The sequence below is a fragment of the Sphaerodactylus townsendi genome, linkage group LG09, assembly GCF_021028975.2.
Source record: "Sphaerodactylus townsendi isolate TG3544 linkage group LG09, MPM_Stown_v2.3, whole genome shotgun sequence".
In the NCBI taxonomy this organism is placed as follows: domain Eukaryota; kingdom Metazoa; phylum Chordata; class Lepidosauria; order Squamata; family Sphaerodactylidae; genus Sphaerodactylus; species Sphaerodactylus townsendi.
In genome coordinates, this window is record NC_059433.1 from 24858250 (window position 1) to 24876289 (window position 18040).

General features: G+C 45.2%; 1 protein-coding gene across 3 annotated transcripts in view; it reads left to right on the forward strand.

Annotated features, from left to right (window-relative positions):
- The window catches only part of LOC125439329 (enoyl-CoA delta isomerase 2-like), a 58539-nt gene extending 41673 nt beyond the window's left edge, over nt 1–16866 (forward strand). For all 3 annotated transcript variants that reach the window (XM_048508376.1, XM_048508374.1, XM_048508375.1), the window contains exons 5-10: nt 1572–1641; nt 3079–3181; nt 5876–5996; nt 12514–12603; nt 14761–14904; nt 16228–16866. In XM_048508376.1, coding sequence (XP_048364333.1) covers nt 1572–1641; nt 3079–3181; nt 5876–5996; nt 12514–12603; nt 14761–14904; nt 16228–16383 — 684 coding nt within the window. In that variant the 3' untranslated portion in view covers nt 16384–16866. The remainder of the gene's footprint in view (nt 1–1571; nt 1642–3078; nt 3182–5875; nt 5997–12513; nt 12604–14760; nt 14905–16227) is intronic.
- Nucleotides 16867–18040: the final 1174 nt, after the last annotated feature.

Consider the following 18040-nt stretch of genomic DNA (forward strand, 5'->3'; position numbering starts at 1 on the left):
CGTAGTCGAGGTTTTGCTGAAGTGCGAAATATAAGGCATCCCCCGGAAGTAAGACGTAGCAAAGTTTTTGTTTGGAAGCATGCCCGACGAACAGAACACAGAAAAATAAGACATCCCCTGAAAATAAGACATAGCGCACCTTTGGGAGCAAAAATTATTATAAGACACTGTCTTATATTCGGGGAAACACGGTATTGATAGTGACAAAGGGAGGGGGAACTGTGCTGGAGGCATGAACTGGCCACACACGCCCTCCCCACCCCAACATGCCCCGCCCCACCCCTGCCTCTCCACGTGACTGCAATGGTGGCGCCCAGGACAAGCTGCCCCGGATGTCCCCATTGCAGCTACGCACCTGCCTATTGATTAGCACCATTACTAGTATCTGCTAAACTCTGCTATGAATGTAAATCAGCCAACATGTATCTGAAAAGGGGAGTAGGATGCAGGTATCTCTGCTGCAGGATAGCTCTGCTTCCATTTGACTTTGCTGTAGTGATGTGGGAATGCTGTCCTTCTTGCCCTTCCGTGTTTCAAGCAGGCTGCCTGCCATGTTTCTGTTTCAAGCACCTTAGTATTGTGTCTGTTCATAGCTTTTGTCTGCTTTTGGGGGGGAGAAAAACTGTTTAAAATACTTACATTATTTTACACTTTAAAAACTGCTCCAAGAAACAGGATGCTGCAGCTTCATGGAGCAGCAGTGGCGTAGGAGGTTAAGAGCTCGTGTATCTAATCTGGAGGAACCGGGTTTGATTCCCAGCTCTGCCGCCTGAGCTGTGGAGGCTTATCTGGGGAATTCAGATTAGCCTGTACACTCCCACACACGCCAGCTGGGTGACCTTGGTTATTCCCTTCAGGTGGCGGTTCTTTGGCACTTCCAGCAGATATGGAGGACATATCACCATCGCCCTTCGCAAGCAGAATGGCCAATTGGCCATGCTGGCAGGGGCTGATGGGAATTGTAGTCCATAACATCTGGAGTGCCAAAGGTTCGCCACCACCGGCTAGTCACAGCTTCTCGGAGCTCTCTCAGCCCCACCTACCTCATAGGGTGTTTGTTGTGAGGGGAAAAGGGCAAGGAGATTGTAAGCCCCTTTGAGTCTCCTGCAGGAGAGAAAGGGGGGATATAAATCCAAACTCCTCTTCTTCTTCTTCTTCTTCTTCTTCTTCTTCTTCTTCTTCTTCTTCTTCTTCTTCTTCTTCTTCTTCTTCTTCTTCTTCTTCATTATTAACACAGCATCCAGCCTATCGGTATTTTGAAAATCTAGCTTTTGCTACTGGCTGAGGGGGGAATGGTTTTAGTTGAGCTTAGGCCAAGGAAGCAGAGGGTTCATGTGTCCAAAATACGGTCAGGGTGCTTTCATAGTGGCACCCTTTCATTGTTGTTAAACCAATTTATTACTAAACGTAGCCTTCCTGTAGAGGAGAAGAGGAAGCACCTATCCTCTGGATCTTGCTCCAAATCCGTGATGCACCAGAGACTTGAACTTTGGCGGCTTGCTAGTTACAACTATTTTTTTTCATACTGTCATAATAATCCTTGGTTTTCACTTTTTTATCCTCCTGCACAGATGTATGAAGAAATTATGGAAGCACTCGAGAAAGCCGCAAAGGATGACTCTGTTATAACAGTCCTGACAGGTACTTTCATTATCTGTTCCACCAAGTTTATTTTTCTTGGGGGAATATTTTCACCATATACATATGCATGCCTCATTTCTTATGAAAAACAAGGCAAGTGAAGTAGGTGTTATTCTTGCATGTGATCTGCAGAACGGGGTGTCAGCGACTATAGTGATTTTTGTACTAGGCCCTCTGCAACTTCAGGCAGAATACAAGGTTTGAGTACAACACATACAACTTAGTGTAAGCCTTTTAAAATAAATTAAAATGCTCTTTCATTTTACAAGAATGCTTACATGGGTGGAAAATGACTACAGGAGATAGGCCATTTTTCTTTAAAAATTAGATTTTGTAAACTTTAAGCAAATGCCTGTTAAATATGTTTAGAGCTGATACTTTTTTTGCTTATTATTATTATTTTAACACTATAAAAATGTTATGTATATTAGCACAGAGAGGTGATTTAGTATATTTATGACTAAAATTATGTTTTTGTTCAAACAGGAAATATATCCAGGGCTGGGATTAAAACTGTTTGGGGTGGGAACTTCGCATGCCTCCCACCCCTAAATCGGCCCTGCCCCAGGTTAAATCGCAGAACCCAGGTTATTTGAGATTTGCACTATGCATGATTTGTTTTGAATATCCCGGGTTGCCGCCACACCCATGTGAAGGGCCCTGGGCAGCAGCCGCCACTTTTGCCCACAGGTTTTTTTAAACTTACCTTCTCTCCTGCGCAGCTCTGCAGGAGAGGGTGATCGGCCCCCCAGCCCCTGAGGTGTCAGCCATGGCTGCAGGGACCTGCCCCCTCATTCCTGCAACACTGCACGGGGAAGAAGATACGTTTTTTAAAAAGGACGTGCCTCTGTGCGGAGGCATGTACGTAAGCCACAACAGCCGCGGGTTCACTCGCACGGGAGCGTGTGAACAGCCCCTGGGCTGCACCAGGATCAGTTATCCCAGCTGCACACCATTTCTCCTGGCACGTGCGGAAAGGGCCTGAGCCAATTCAGACTCTATTAGGATTCTACCGTTAGTTGTTGCTAGGGTTTTTTTTTTAACATTCCTTGAGTCAAAAAGAACGCATGTGTATAAATATCTCTCGGCCAACATCAAAAGTGCATAACTTTGCGTTTTGTCTGTAATAAACTGCCCGGAGCCCAAAATAAATAAATGGATGGATGGATGGATGGATGGATGGATGGATGGATGGATGGATGGATGGATGGATGGATGGATGGATGGATGGATGGATGGATGGATGGATGGATGGATGGATGGATGGATGGATGGATGGATGGATGGATGGATGGATGGATGGATGGATGGATGGATGGATGGATGGATGGATGGATGGATGTTCAGTTTAGAAATTTCCTGCAAACATGTTTTGGGGGTTATTTTCCATTTGATTTTTTCACATGATCAGAATTCTTGATATGTGTTTGTCTGCAGGAAATGGAGATTACTACTGTAGTGGAAATGACCTGAACAATTTTGCCAATATCTCGGGGGGTGAAATAAAGGAGATGGCAGATAAGGCTGGAGAGCTGCTCAAGTAAGTCTTATTGATATGCTGGGTAGACATCACAAAGAGTGTGGCAGGAGAGAAAGAAAGCAGTACCAAGATTTTAAGAAATGAGAAATGAAACGTATAGCTTAGTTTTTGGTCAGAGTTCATTCTCACTGGGTCCAGAGATCTAATTCCAAAAAAGCATGCATATGATTGCAGGTTAAAAAAAAGACTTTTCAGTATCAGAATCCAGTGTCTTAATCATAGGAAACAAAATCAACACATGTATTTTGGATAAATACATTTTTAAAAAAAAATATGGCCCAGAATAATAGAATTTATATTATAGCTTTTTCCTGGAGATGAAAGAGGTTTTCATTTCCTTGTTCAAGAGGAAGAATGAGAGGCCTCTACTTTCATCATTACTAATAAAAATATTACTAAATCGTTAATTATTACTAATAAAAAGTCCTGACCTGGATAGCCTCAGTCCAACCTGATCTCATCAGAAGCTAAGCAGGGTCAGTTCTGGTTAGTATTTGGATGGGCAGCCTTAAAGGAACGCTAGGGTCATGATTTGGAGGCCAGCAGTGGGAAGCCACTTCCAAACATCTCTTGCCTTGAAGATCCTATGGGTCACCATAAGTAAGGTCTCACACACATACGCACACTCGCTCGCTCGCTCACTCACTCACTCACTCACTCACTCACTCACTCACTCACTCACACAAAAGACCTATATCTTTGTGAAAAAAGGCTCACAGACAAGGTAAGACCTATGTTTCCTGTCTTAACTACCATGAAAATATCAATTCTATCTCCAACTATAAATACAAACTTAATAACAAAGGCAAATCTTTGAACTTGTGTAAATTGTGTGATTTTTTTTACACTGTGAGCAACCCCCGGTTGGCCATCCCTGCAGGGTGGGCCACTTTGTCCTCATAGGAGCTCAACCACCCTTTTTGAACAAACATGACATGACTCTGGCTTCAGTTCATAAGCTCTTTAATTGCATCAGGTAGTTAATAGCATTCCTGTAAGCTTGAGCCCCTGCACCACATCAATCAACTCTCCCTTGCCCTGCCTCCCTTTTATCCCCTCACAGGAGGTTCCCTCCTAGTTGCTGGAGAGCTGCCTGTCTTGCCCGGCCAGCCTCAGACTGGCTCTTCAGCCTTCCTGGCCCTCCTCCTTCATTGCAGCCTGGCTAGAGCTGTGCTGGCCCCATCCTACTCTTTAAAACTCCTGAAGGCTGCTGATTGCAGCTTGGCCAAGTCTGTGTTGCACCCTGTTCCCTGGAACTGCTGAGGCCTGCTCTTGCTGCTCAGGCTCTCCTTCCATTTCTCTGCAGTTTCTCCCAACTTTTGGCTTCCTGGAGGTCCCTGCTCCTTGCGGTAAGTCCAGGGGCAGAGCTGTCAGTCGTGGGGTGCTCCAGGGTCCCTGGGTGCGCATTTGTGACAAGGAGCGGGGTGGAACAGGCTGCTAGGTGCTGGGAGGCAGCCCTGTCCCTGGACACATACCTTCCCTTTTTTAATTGATCTGCTAAAAACACAGGGACAACGAATGACGATGACATAATAACGTTGAATGAAAACAATTTCTGTAGAAATTAAAGCCTCTTTACTAAGATCTTTAGAGATGACCCAGAGGAGTAAAAGCATCAATGGTATGATTCAGTCTGAGGCCTCACGGCATGAGAGAATCAACGGAAAAGAATGATCTGTACCTTCAGGCGACAAATAAAACACAAAAGGATTGCAAATTATAAGTTGTATTATTGAAAAGTGTGATGGGAAACATTCAGTACTTTGAGAAAAATGGCTTCTTTCCTGCCACAAGTTTCAGCTATGAAGGTGATTCCTGTCATTCTGTCACTTTCACCCTCCCACAGTTCCCCCCCCCCACTTTGCTCCTGTGTGATGTTCATGAGGGTTCTCTGATTCCTCCCCACAAGCAAATCGAGGAGATTAAGAGACAAAACTACACATTCCGTTTTTTAATGGCCATTTGTGCATGCACTACTTTTTCTTTAAAGAAATAACACAGTGAGCATTTCTGATGCTCAGCAAACTTATTTGGAGGAGCATTTGATCGTGTTTAAGAGACTATACTTGCACTGCTTTTCAATGGATGGTAGACCTGTCCTCTGCTGTCCCAGTGCTTTTCAATGGAAGTCCTCTGAGCAGTTAAGATTGTCTTATGCCTGTCTGCGTATTTTTGAAGATGGCGCCTCCAAATGTTTTTTTTTTTAAAGAGGAAAACTATATATTGCCGGAATCAGCAGGAAGAGCTGAATGCAACTATGTACTTTTCTGGCTGAAAAGGCACTCAGGATCAGAGCCTGCAGAGCAAACGTCCTCAGGCAACCTTCAGCAAATGGCAGCAAGGAGAATCCCTTCAACCACTCAAAATGTCGGGCGCAAGCAGAGGGTGAAACTGACCAGAGAGCAAAATGGTCAGGCGGGAAGAAGCATCTTTTCCCCTCTGACACCTTTGCTGTCTAGAACCGAACCAGCAGCTGCCTCTCTTGAAGACATCTCCCCGGCGTCTTATTTTGGGTGTGCAGAGTAAAAAGATGCAGTCGCCTCTTTTTAAGATGTTCTTTTTTGTGCTGTGGGGAATGGACCATTGTTACGTTATGTGACATTACTTAAGTTTGTTGTGGTGTGGGAGAAATTATTGGCAGTGAGGAAGATGGTTTTGTTGCCACACGAACAAATTGTTTTCTTCTCGTTCCAGAAACTTTGTCAACCATTTTATTGATTTTCCTAAGCCGTTAATTGCTGTAGTGAATGGGCCAGCTGTTGGAATCTCTGTAACTGTCCTTGGTCTTTTTGACGTAGTGTATGCTACTGACAGGGTAAGTCTTTTGCAATATTGACTCCTAATACGAAGCCTTCGTAGCAAGCGGAGTTACTTTATGGCTTATGTGTTTGTTTAATTTGTAAATCACCTTTCATTTCTGGGGGAACTTCAAGGCAGCTGTCAGCATCAAACGGTAATAAAATGGCAGTGGGGTCATTAAAAAAAATTAGGATGGGTCCATAGCTCTCCTGCCTGCTGGTCCAAAATGCCACCATTACGCATTCTCAGAGGTGGGATCCAGCAGGTTCTCACAGGTTCCCGAGAGTAGGTTACTAATTATTTGTGTGTGCTGAGAGGGGGTTACTAATTGGTGATTTTGCCACGTGATTTTTGCCTTAGTTACGCCCCTCCTCTCAGCAGTAGCGCACAGAACTTGAAGCAGTCTAGCAGGAGGTGCACCGGCGCGTGTGGCAGCCTGCGCCTGCGTGCATTCGTTTCCCGCCCAAGGACGTTTCCCGCCCAAGGACTGGCGCAGCCCCGCCCAGAAATGCCCCGGCCCGGAATGCCTGGCCACGCCCCCATCGTGTCCCACCCAGCCCCATTGGCGCTACGCCACAGTTTGAATCCCACCACCATGGGAACCTGTTACTAAAATTTTTGGATCCCACCACTGTACATTCTGCCTGGAAAAGGCTCTTCCAGGAACTGATCAATATGTCAGTGGCCAAGACTGCCCTGACCTAGTGTATCTTCCATCACTGTCTTCTTTGCACTCTCTTCTTTAACCCTACGGGCAGTGGAGAAAGGATTTCTATGAGACTTGGAAGGGGGGCTGCAGGACTGGAACTAGGGGGAACTGTGCCTGGGGCACACGTGTGCTCCCGCCACACCCCAGAACGCCCCCACACTGGCACATGCCTGGTGCATCACGAGCATCCCGTCCCCTTGGTGCTGTGCCACTGGGGGGCGGGGTTTCTCAGCTTGCTTCCTCTATTGTGCCTCCAGGACTGCAGCTGGACCTGGGAAGAAAGGGACTGTGTTCAGAGATCCAATATAACCATGGTTACATCAAAATGGGCATGAACCTACATTCTGCTAATGTAAGGAATTCCAAAGAGCAGAAATAAAAGGCTTTTGAATATAAGTCCGTTTATTCAGACATCTTAGAAAGCACACACACACGATATGACAGGAATGAGACCTCCCCTTGAACTACATGGATTATAACGCATCCCGAAGTCCTCCCCCCTCCCTGGGCCATCCGGGCCCATCTCATGAGAACGGAATGCTCATCCTGGACAGCAAGATAAGCCGTCCACCAAGGTTGTTGCTGCCGAATCTGGCCCGGCTGGAGGCATTCCGTCAAGGCCAGCTGGCTGGGAGAGAACTACAGGGCAGAATTGCCATCCTTACACTCTTGCCTTCCCTAAGAAAGCCCCGGTTTATTTAGGGAAAGGCTTTGTGGAAAAGCAGAAATGAGAGGAGTGGGGCATCAATATTTTCTGTATACACCCATTGATTATATGGCCAGAGGGATAGCCAAACCCATGAAACTAGGATATTGTAGGACGATTGCGAGAAAACGGGGAGTCCAGAAGCCAGCATCCTATTTCATAGCAGTGCTTGTGGCCATCAATTATAACTGGCCGGGGGGGGTGGCTCCGGAGGGTCGTGCCAGGCATCTGAAATGTGGAGCCTCCTTGAGTAAGCTGGAATGGAAGACAGGGTGAATGTTACTTAACGAAAGTTAGGTAGTTCTTAAAACGAGGCAGTAACATCATTGATCACCCTTTGCTTAATCCGAAAAGGGCCCACAAAATGTCCTTGCTGTACAAGTTTCTGGAATATTTGTTACTTGCACGCGTTCTAAGGTTTTTAGTGGACAAGTAGACCTACGCCCGCAACCCGCCAAGAAAGGGAAGTCTGTTGACGCGTTTGTTCGCCTTCGAACCTTTTGGTTGATTCTTTGGGCCTGCTGTAAGGTAGACTGCACTGCCGTTTTCCAACCCTCGGCTAGCCGCAAGAAATCCATTGAAATTCAATTCCGGCGGCTGCAGTACCTCTGCAGGCAGCTGGGGCAACGGTGGGAAGCGACCGTACCAGAAAACAATCTCGAACGGGGTCTTTATGCGTGCTGCTGTTAGCGAATGGCATTGTTATACGCATACTCTGCAAAAGCGGGAGTAAATTCGCACTAATTGTCCTGGATGATGATAGTTAGTGTAACAAGCGTAGAAATACTGTTCCTAACGTTCTGTTCTCGTCCGCTCTGATTGGCCGTCACCTTTGAACGGTGGTAGGGGGCGGCCGACCGCCGGGGTGGTTCCCAACAGCTCCAGGAACGCCTTTCCAAAACTTCAGGACACTTAATTGGGGACCGCTGATCGGACACCACCTTATCGGGGGAGGAGTGTAGGGCTGATAGACATGTTGGATAAACAACCGGGCCAATTTAGGGTGCCGACGGGATGGTGGTGCAAGGAATAAAAATGCGCGGCTTGTTTAGAAAGAAAAGATCCACTACCACCCAGTAAAACCGTTGTTCCCGTGGCTTTCCGGCAAATCATCAGTTATAAAATCCATGGAAATGACCTGCCAGGGTCGTAGATGCAACGGGAGGGGCTTTAATAACCCATGCGGCTTTCCCGGTATCGACTCTGGCTTCCGCACAGACGGGACACCCTTTGATACTCACGTTTCAATGTCTTTGCGCATGGAGCGCCACCAGAACTGTCGGGCGGGCCAGATGCAACGTTTTCAAAAATCCGAAATGCCCAGCCTGACGGGCATCATGACATACTTCGAGAACCTGCCTCCGGAGAGGAGGAGGGACGTACCAACGCCCTCCCCGGTTCCAAACACCCCCCTCCAAACGGAGTTGTGAAGCGCCGTCCTCCGCTGAGAGCTCGTGGAGCCCCACCTCCTTGAATCCCTGGAGGAAGGAGGAGACGATGTTAGGGATGGCCGGAGGGGGAGGAGCCGCTGTTGTTTGTGATCGGGTGACAGCTAATCCCAGCTGGGAGGGAGTAAGAACGGGTAAAAGCGTGGGATGTCTTCAGAGCAAAGTGTTCCTCCCCGGGGAGGCGAGACAGCCGCATCAGCCAGTTTGTTGCTCTTACCAGGAAAGAAATGGACTGTGAAAGAGAACTCTGGAGAAGAAATCGCCCAACGTAATTGTTTGGCAGACATTTTGAGCGGTGTAGACAGGGCAGCTAGATTCTTGTGATCCGACCAAACTTGGAAAGGGTGCTTGGCTCCTTCTAGCCAATGGCGCCAAACACTCAAAGCAGCTTTGATAGCCGCAGTCTCCTTTATCCGCCACAGTCCAGTTCAGTTCAGCCCCAGAAAACTTTTTGGACAAGTAAGCACACGGCACCAATTTGTTATCTTTATTTTTCTGCAAGAGGGCAGCGCCTAGCGCTTTATCCGAAGCATCCACATGCACGATGAAGGGAAGATCTGGGTTTGGGTGACTTAAAATTGGTTCTGTGGTAAAAGCTGTTTTAGCTGCTGGAATGCTGACTGGCATTCCTGAGACCAGAGGAGGAGCTCCGGGTTTAGAAGCCTGCAAGTCTTTGCCTTTGGCACGCAGGGAGATCTGTGAGCTGTAAGGTGATCTCAGCAAATCGGGGAATAAAGTCACGATAGAAATTGGCAAAGCCTAGGAAGGATTGTAGTTCCTTCCTGTTGGTGGGCAGGCCATTCAATTACGGGCTGCTATTTTCGCTGGGTCCATTTCCAAACCCTCATGAGAGATCCGATACCCCAGATAATCTATTGAGGAGCCGATGGAAACAACATTTTGACAACTTAACAAAGAGGGAGTTATCTAGTAGGCGTTGTAAGACTTCTCATACTAGTTTCTCATGCTCCTCAATGTTTTGTGAATAAATTAAAACATCATCTAAATATACGACCACCCCTTTGTATAACAGATCTTGTAAAACTTCGTTGATAAGAGCCATGAAAGCCCCTGGGGCTCCAGCTAATCCGAATGGCATTATTAAATATTCGTATTGTCCAAACTTTGTATTAAAAGCTGTCAAGTGTTCATAGCCTTCCGCAATACGGACTCTGTAATAAGCCTCTCTTAAGTCCAATTTAGTAAAGATCCGCCCTTTGCCCAAAGCATCCAAGAGGTCTTTAATTAAGGGCAAAGGATATTTGTTGGATACAGACACAGCATTCAATCCGCGATAATCAGTACAAAGTCTTAACGAACCGTCCTTCTTTTTAACAAATAGAACAGGGGCGGCATGGGTATGTTTTGTGGCTCTTCGTATAAATCCACGAGCCAGGTTTTTATCTAAGAAAGCGCGGAGCTCCTTCTCTTCGGTGGGACTCATGCGATAGATTCTACCTTTGGGTAACTGAGCTCCGGGTTGCAGTAAAATTTTACAGTCAGTATCCCTATGGGGGGGCAATTGGTCGCACTCCTGTTCTTGAAACACTCTGGACAAGTCTCGATACGCCTGCGGGATTTCCGCAGGACCAGAGGCAGACAATACATTTAAAGCTTTGGGACTCATGAGCTCGTTCTCAGTGGGAGTTGGGTTTTCCCCCCCGTTCATGTGATCCCCACAGGGAGGATCCGTGAATTGGAGGATCCGTTCTTTCCATATAATGGTTGGTTTGTGTAGGAGCAACCAAGGCATGCCTAACACAATAGAGTGTTTAGCAACAGGAGCAAGAATGAAACTTATTTTTTCCCAATGGTCGGCACAACGAAGAAATACTGGCTGGGTTTTAAAACGTGCCGGACCTTCGCCACCTAGAGGGCTACCATCCATTTGGGTGAAGGGAATGGGTTTCACCAAGGGGACTCGGTCTAAACCGAGTTCGTCAGCCACTTGTGGTCTCATGAGACAGTGGGAGCAGCCCGAGTCCACAAGTGCGGAGGCCAGAATGCGCGTATGTTTACTTGGGTTGGCTAGCGCAGTCAAAATGGTAATAGGAGCACTGCCTTCACTCACCGCATCCGGAGTAGGGTTAATGTATTCCCCCTTACAGCTAACCTTAGATAAGCACTCAACACATTCTTCTTCCTCCTCCTCATCCCACACAAGAGTACAATGAAGGAATTTGGACTATAACCAGTGGTGGGATTCAAGTAATTTAACAGCCGGTTCCGGTGGTGGGATTCAAATAATTTAACAACTGGTTGTTTACAAGCACCGTTTTAACAACCGTGGTGCGAACCTGCTGAATCCCACCACTGACTATAGCACTAACTCTTGTTAACCTCAGCACACAAACACAGGTCTGGCATAACTGAAATTAGTTTTATCCATGCAAACTGAGATTTCTAGCCAAGGTTTAGTTCTGGTTTAAGTTTCCAATTAGCAGAAGGAAAACTAACCCTGGTTAAGCCATTCTGTGCATTGATATATCAGAAATAACCAGTATTCTTCATAACTCAGGCAAAGCATGTGTGAGTCTGGTAATCCCGGTTCATGCACATGTTCATATAACTATGGTTAACTGAATGCTGCCAGGACATATCCCAAGACTGTCTGTTTTGCATTGGTTTTTCTCCCAGCTGCTGAAGCTCATTTAAGCAGAGGATTCAGTTGAGGTGTGCATATAAAACATGTTGTATAAGGGTGCTATTAGAAATGTTGTAGTAATATAGTTACACTGATATACAAGAATCTATCTTCTATTATTTTCAAACTCAGCAGATTTGGAGATATAAAATACTTCCTGATCAAGTAAGTTGTTTGATCTAAAATGGCTTCAGAAATAAAACAGACATACTGCAAAGACTTGCAAGAGGCATTGGCACTGATTTCACATGAGTTTTGTCATGCATGCGAAGAACTTGAGGCTTTGGTATGTTAATTATATATCCAAATCTACCTTTGCCCGTGTTCTGGATGACTTGGGAACCATTAATTGTGTCTAAGAAGTCAAGATGGGCCTCAGTGTTCCTTTTTATTCTGGTGAAGACACAAAAAAGTTGGCTTTTATAGAGCCACGTGTGCTGCCTAACTGCATTTAAGGCAATTGGCATTATTACCTGTGGCTTATAACACATTTCCACTAACCTTTTCCCCAGAGAGATTCACGGTACCTTCACAGCAAAAGTGTACCTGTGAATACTGTCAAACCTCTGAGGAGTCATTGGAGCACATTTTATTAGTTTGTCCAAAATTTAACGATTTTAGACCAAACCTGTTTTTAGGGGATCCCTTACTGGTCCATCCAAGCCTTTTTAATCTTAAATTGAACTATCTTCTGAATACAGAGAATCCCAAGCAACTGGACATAGTGGCCAAATTCTTGCTCACTATTACGAAATGATTTCCTGGTCTCCTCTTTCGCTCTGATGTATGCATTTTTGAAACAGGAGTACCTGTTTTATCTTGTAAAACTGTATTTGGATTACTTAGTTCTGCTATGTTTTAATTTTTATTTATTTTTTATTTATTGTTATATTTCTAAACCGCCCTCCCCCGAAGTTCAAGTTGAACTTGAACCTGTGGCTTATAAATCCTCCATCTGAGAGTGACACATGACTGTTTGGGGTCTTAATTTTAAAATGAAAAGTCTTTTTTTTTCTTTTTGCACAGGCTACATTTCACACCCCCTTCAGCAATCTGGGGCAGAGTCCAGAAGGATGTTCCTCATATATGTTTCCAAAAATTATGGGCTTAGCAAAGGCAAGATCTTGTTACAAACCCAGATTCTATGTGATATGTTTCCGTTATGTAACTGTCTGTCCAGGCTTATTTTAGGAAAAAGAAAAACTAGTGGATGGTTTATTTATTTTTTAAAAAGTCCTTTCCTGAATTTGCTCAGGCTTTTTTGTTAAATGCAATCCCCTGCCTGCTGGCCAGGTTCCCAAATGTTCCATGTAGCAACACTTCGACAGAAGAAGAAGAAGAAGAAGAGGAAGAGGAAGAGGAAGAGGAAGAGGAAGAAGAGGAGGAGGAGGAGGAGGAGGAGGAGGAGGAGGAGGAGGAGTTTGGATTTATATCCCCCCTTTCTGTCCTGTAATGAGACTCAAAGGGGCTTACAATCTCCTTTCCCTTCCCCCCCATAACAAACATCCTGTGAGATGGGTGGGGCTGAGAGAGCTCCGAAAAGCTGTGACTAGCCCAAGGTCACCCAGCTGGCATGTGTGGGAGTGTACAGGCTAACCTGAATTCCCCAGATAAGCCTCTACAGCTCAGGCAGCAGAGCTGGGAATCAAACCCGGTTCTCCAGATTAGAGTGCACCTGCTCTTAACTACTACACCACTGCAGGGTTGCCAACCTCTAGATGGTGACTGGAGATCTCACTATTACAACAGATCTCCAGGCAAAAGAGATTAGTTCCCTTGTAGAAAACGGCCACTTTGGAAAGTGGACTCTATGGCATTGTAACACAAGGAAGTCTAACACCTCCCAAACCCTGCCCTTCTCAGGCTCCACCCCCAAAATCTCCAGGTATTTCCTAATCCAGAGGTAGCAACCCTCTTGTTCATGTATAGTCTCTACAATATGTTCCTAGAAACCCTGTTAAGTTGGGGGAAGAGCTTACCACTGCAGTGCCATCTACCCTCCCCCATTCACATTCGCTCTGCTCACTTAGAACATCTGAATGTTGATCCTAATTAAAAGATAAAGCTTGGAATCCCGGACGGTAAGGAAAATGTATGTTGTTCTTTGCCAGGTCAGACAGAGCAGTGAACTATTATGTGCCATGAAAGCAGAAATAATTCATTAGCTGATAGCATGCGAGGACAGGCAGAGAGGGAATGCATGACCCCTCACATCTCTAGGTTTAGTTACATTAACAGAAACTGATAGTTTGGCCTAAGCTCAGTGTCATCTGCATCCAAGTTGAAACTATTCTACAAAGCAAGCATCTTAACAAGATTGGGCATGCAACAGAACAAATATTGAACACAATACAAAAATCGGCAGAAGGAGGATGACGTCATGCATTAGACTGGGAAGGAGAAAGTCGGAAGAAGCTCCAACAGTAGAAGATTGGAGAAGAATGTTTAATTTGATGGACGTGGATAAACTGACCTGCAAACTCAGAGGAAGACCCGATAATTTTTTTTTTTTTGCAAAATGGGATTTTTATATACAATGTTTGGATAAACACAGATTGTCAAAAGAATACTATTTAGCCGTTTTCGCTCTTTAGCAGTACTTTACCCAAAGCAAGTAGCAATGCCAGCTGGTAGTATGTTAGTAGTTAATAGTTAGATAATATATTACTTGTTTTACTGTTTGAATTGTTCATTTAAGTGATTTAACATAGTGTCGGCTGTTTGACAACTCGATTACCATTTTTGTCACGGTGTGCTCTACAGCCGAGGTTTCTTATTTCTATATTCTATTTTTATTTTTGATCTCTTATCTGTATTTGATCTTTTATCTGCAGAGTTAAGAAATCAGAGAAACTATTTGATCTGTGTACAATTTTATGATATATCTATTTCATTACTTGGTGAACATGATTTTTTTTCTATTTCTAATAAAGTTTTACAACTTAAAAAAATAGATGGGGAAGGGGTTTTTTTTCTGCTTGCCTATCATAGGGCCTTTTCCCACTTCCCTTAAGCCCCGCGCTACTCGAGGAGAGTAGCGCGGGGTCCCTCGGCACTCCCCACTGAGAGGGGCGGCGACAGCGCAGCCGCCCCGAAGCTGCTGCTGTCGCGCCCCTCAGCGCGCAGCATCCCAGGCGCTCTTCTCAACGGCCGGGCGCGCGCCTGGGATGCTGCGCGCTGAGAGCAGCACGCGGCATAGAGGGGAAGGACGAAAGTGGGGAAAGGCCCATACTTTTTTTGCAAGCGAGCACGTCACGTTTTCCTTTCTTTCAGGCAACGGAGATGCTGCTTTTCAACAAGAAATTGACTGCGGCAGAAGCCTGTTCACTGGGGCTTGTTACCGAAGTCTTCCCTGACAACACCTTCCAAAAAGAAGTGTGGGCAAGGCTAAAAGCTTACGCAAGTCTCCCAAGAAATGTCAGTAATAAAAATACATACGTTGCATATATCCAAAGTTTTGAAGCCTGTGGTATGACCTCCTAGTACACAGACGCAATGGGGTTGCCGTGCAGCCAACCATTTTGCTCCATCATGGCTGGCACTGTGCCTTGTAAGGATTTCATAACTTGATGGTTTTGCCCACGCACATGAAAATTAGAATGTTTCTGAGGTTTTTTTAAACTTAATTTCCCCCCCTACAGTTCTTGTATAATTTATATATAATTTAGCTTTTAAAAGGGCTTGGACAGATTTATGGAGGAGAAGTCGATCTATGGCTACTATCATGAAAGCAAGCCTGGGAGAGCCACGCTTGTTTCATTAAAACCTGGGTTCTTTTCTCCAATAACTCCAACCAGCTGAGGTATCAACGATTTTTATTGAAAAACAGAAATCAAAGAAATAAAACATGATTGCGGTTTTAAGGGATTGCTTAGCTGGTTATGTCCCTTTTGGTTCTTTGTCCCCGTTCTGGGAACCCATGGCCCAGAGATGCTTCTCTGACCAGGTCTCAAGATGGAATTCCAAAACCTTTGTTTTCCCCTTCCCAGGAAAACTCTGTTCAGGCCATGAGGTAACTTAGGCCTTTGAAGTTTCATCCTAGCACCTCTGCATAGTTTCCTGTCCTCCCTCCAGGAGATCAAAAGGCAAATATGCTTTTCACAGTCATATGTGACTTTGCTAGTTTTACAGTACTATTCCATCACAGCTACCAATCTTGATCCTCCTCAATCTCAGATTTAAAATGCCTTAGCAGACTAGGTGCTCAGGAGCAGCAGCAGCAGAAGGCCATTGCTTTCACCTCCTGCATGTGAGCTCCCAAAGGCACCTGGTGGGCCACTGCGAGTAGCAGAGTGCTGGACTAGGTGGACTCTGGTCTGATCCAGCAGGCTAGTTCTTATGTTCTTATGTTCAACAAAATATTGTTGTTTCTTTTGTTCTCATAGTTACTCTTTGAGATAGGTAACCCATATTTCACACACATAAAAGCTGCTTTATACCAAGTCAGACCACTTCTCTCTCAAGGATCTCTGGTGAGGTCAATACAGCCTCACAGTTTGGCTGGATGAAACATTTCAGGGAGGGAAAGCATCAGGGCAAGGGAAAGAGGTCCAGCACCCCTTTTCTACCTGCCAGTTTTCCCCTGCAAACCCCCTTCCCCTACATCAGCCTTATCAGGCAAACTTGTTTTCTGGAACCTTGCATATACCTCGTAATGTGTAACTCCAGTTCCAGAATAGTGCAGCTTGGAGCCGTGTGTTCCACACTAACTGTGGGCTTTTGATTTCATTCTCTCTGTAGTCCCTGGCAATTTCCAAGCGGTTGCTGCGAAGCATGGAAAAGGAGAAGCTGCATGAAGTTAATTCTCAAGAGTGCAAGATTCTCAAAGAAAGATGGGTCTCCGATGAGTGCATGAGTGCTGTGATGAGTTTTTTGCAGAAGAAATCAAAGCTCTGATCTCTTGCCCAACTGTGCAAAATAGATTTCTGCAAAACTAATCTGTACCCCTTTTCCTACAAGAACAAATGTCACTAATACTCCAAGATGGTGCCTTAATTTTGACAGGGCTGTTCTGTTTATTATATTAATTGACAGAGTTGTTTAAGACATTTATGGTAGCCCTCTCTTTACCTTTTTGTATTTAGACATGAATTTATGATACCAATCACATCGCATATTCTGACTTGAACCAACAGGTGGGAAAGCCCTTATTGCTTTACATGCTGAGCTAATCTCTTTGAATACAACAACAGCAGCTTGTTTTCCAAAAGGGGTCACTGATACAATTTCACCAAATTTTGCAAGCTCTTGTACATCTGATTGCTGGTCATGCTGGACTGAAAAGCTGTTTGGGGTCAACCTATTGTAAAAGGAGACAAAAGAAGACTGACATTATTTGTATTAGCAGAAAGTCTGAATTAAAGTGTTCATTTACAAAGACTTGTTTATGGACCAAGAGTTTATGAACGTATGCCAGTTCTAGGTGTTTTGTAATGTGATATGACACGCGGTGGGTCACAAGTGAATACAGTCCTTTGAAAATGGTTTACTGAACACAGACCTGTGACATCTCCCCTAAGGCAGAGGAGTTATAAAGGCTGAAGGTACATGTAGAGAGACGTTTTTACAGATTTTTTTAAAAAAATAAACTACTAGAGGCTAAAAGGATATATATGTGAAAATATTTTAATAAGTCATCTGATTCGTCAAACCTTCCCGGTATATACTTATCTGTATTTTGGGATTCGCTGCCTGCTTATAAAATCTTGGCATATGATTATAAGTAGAATTTATGACACAGTTTGCTCAAACAGCCCCATCGAAACCTAAAGGCAGCGGGCTGCAGTGCCAATAAAGTGCTGCCCTGCCGACTCCAAAAGAGTTTTTTAACGGTGCAAGGAGCAGTGAAAAACCCTGGACCTCCCCTCCACCAAAAAGCCCCATGGGGATGAATGGACATACAACACTGTAAATCCGAGGGCCACTGTGAATCCGAGGGTCACTGTGCCGCGCTGCCGGCCCTCAATCCTGGTAGGGAGCTGACTAAGTCTGGCTCTGCCCGTGGGAATGCCCTGCCTCCTCCCACACTAAGCATCCAAGTGATACGCCAGCACAGCTTTACTGCAGCCCGAACTTCTGAGTTCTGCAGCAGCAGTAGAGCTGTGAGGGAGCTGGCCACCAGGAAATCTGGCCCTCCACTAGGGTAGGTGCCCCAGGGAGGGGCAAACGTGTTGGTGCAAGGGTGCGCTGCTCCCACTAGCCCTCTCTCCCTTTGGGGCTGTCAATCTTTAACTGGGCCATTAATTGCATTTTCCACGTATGTCTCTTAGCAGGCTAAGTGCCTACACATCTGAGAAAGAAGTGAAGTTTTGCTCATCCTTGTGTGCTAGTATTTCACCATGCCTCACAGTGAAGAATAAAAATTTTCTGCTTCATGAACAAGGCATGATTTCCAACTATACAGCTGCTACACAGCTATTACTCAGAAGAGTGCTATCAGTTGGTTTTCCTTAACCTGTGGATTTGTCATAATAATTTTATCCAAGCTGTCATTCAGCTTGCAGTAGAAAAGATACGAGTGGGAGTAGGAAAATGTTCACACAAGACATGACCC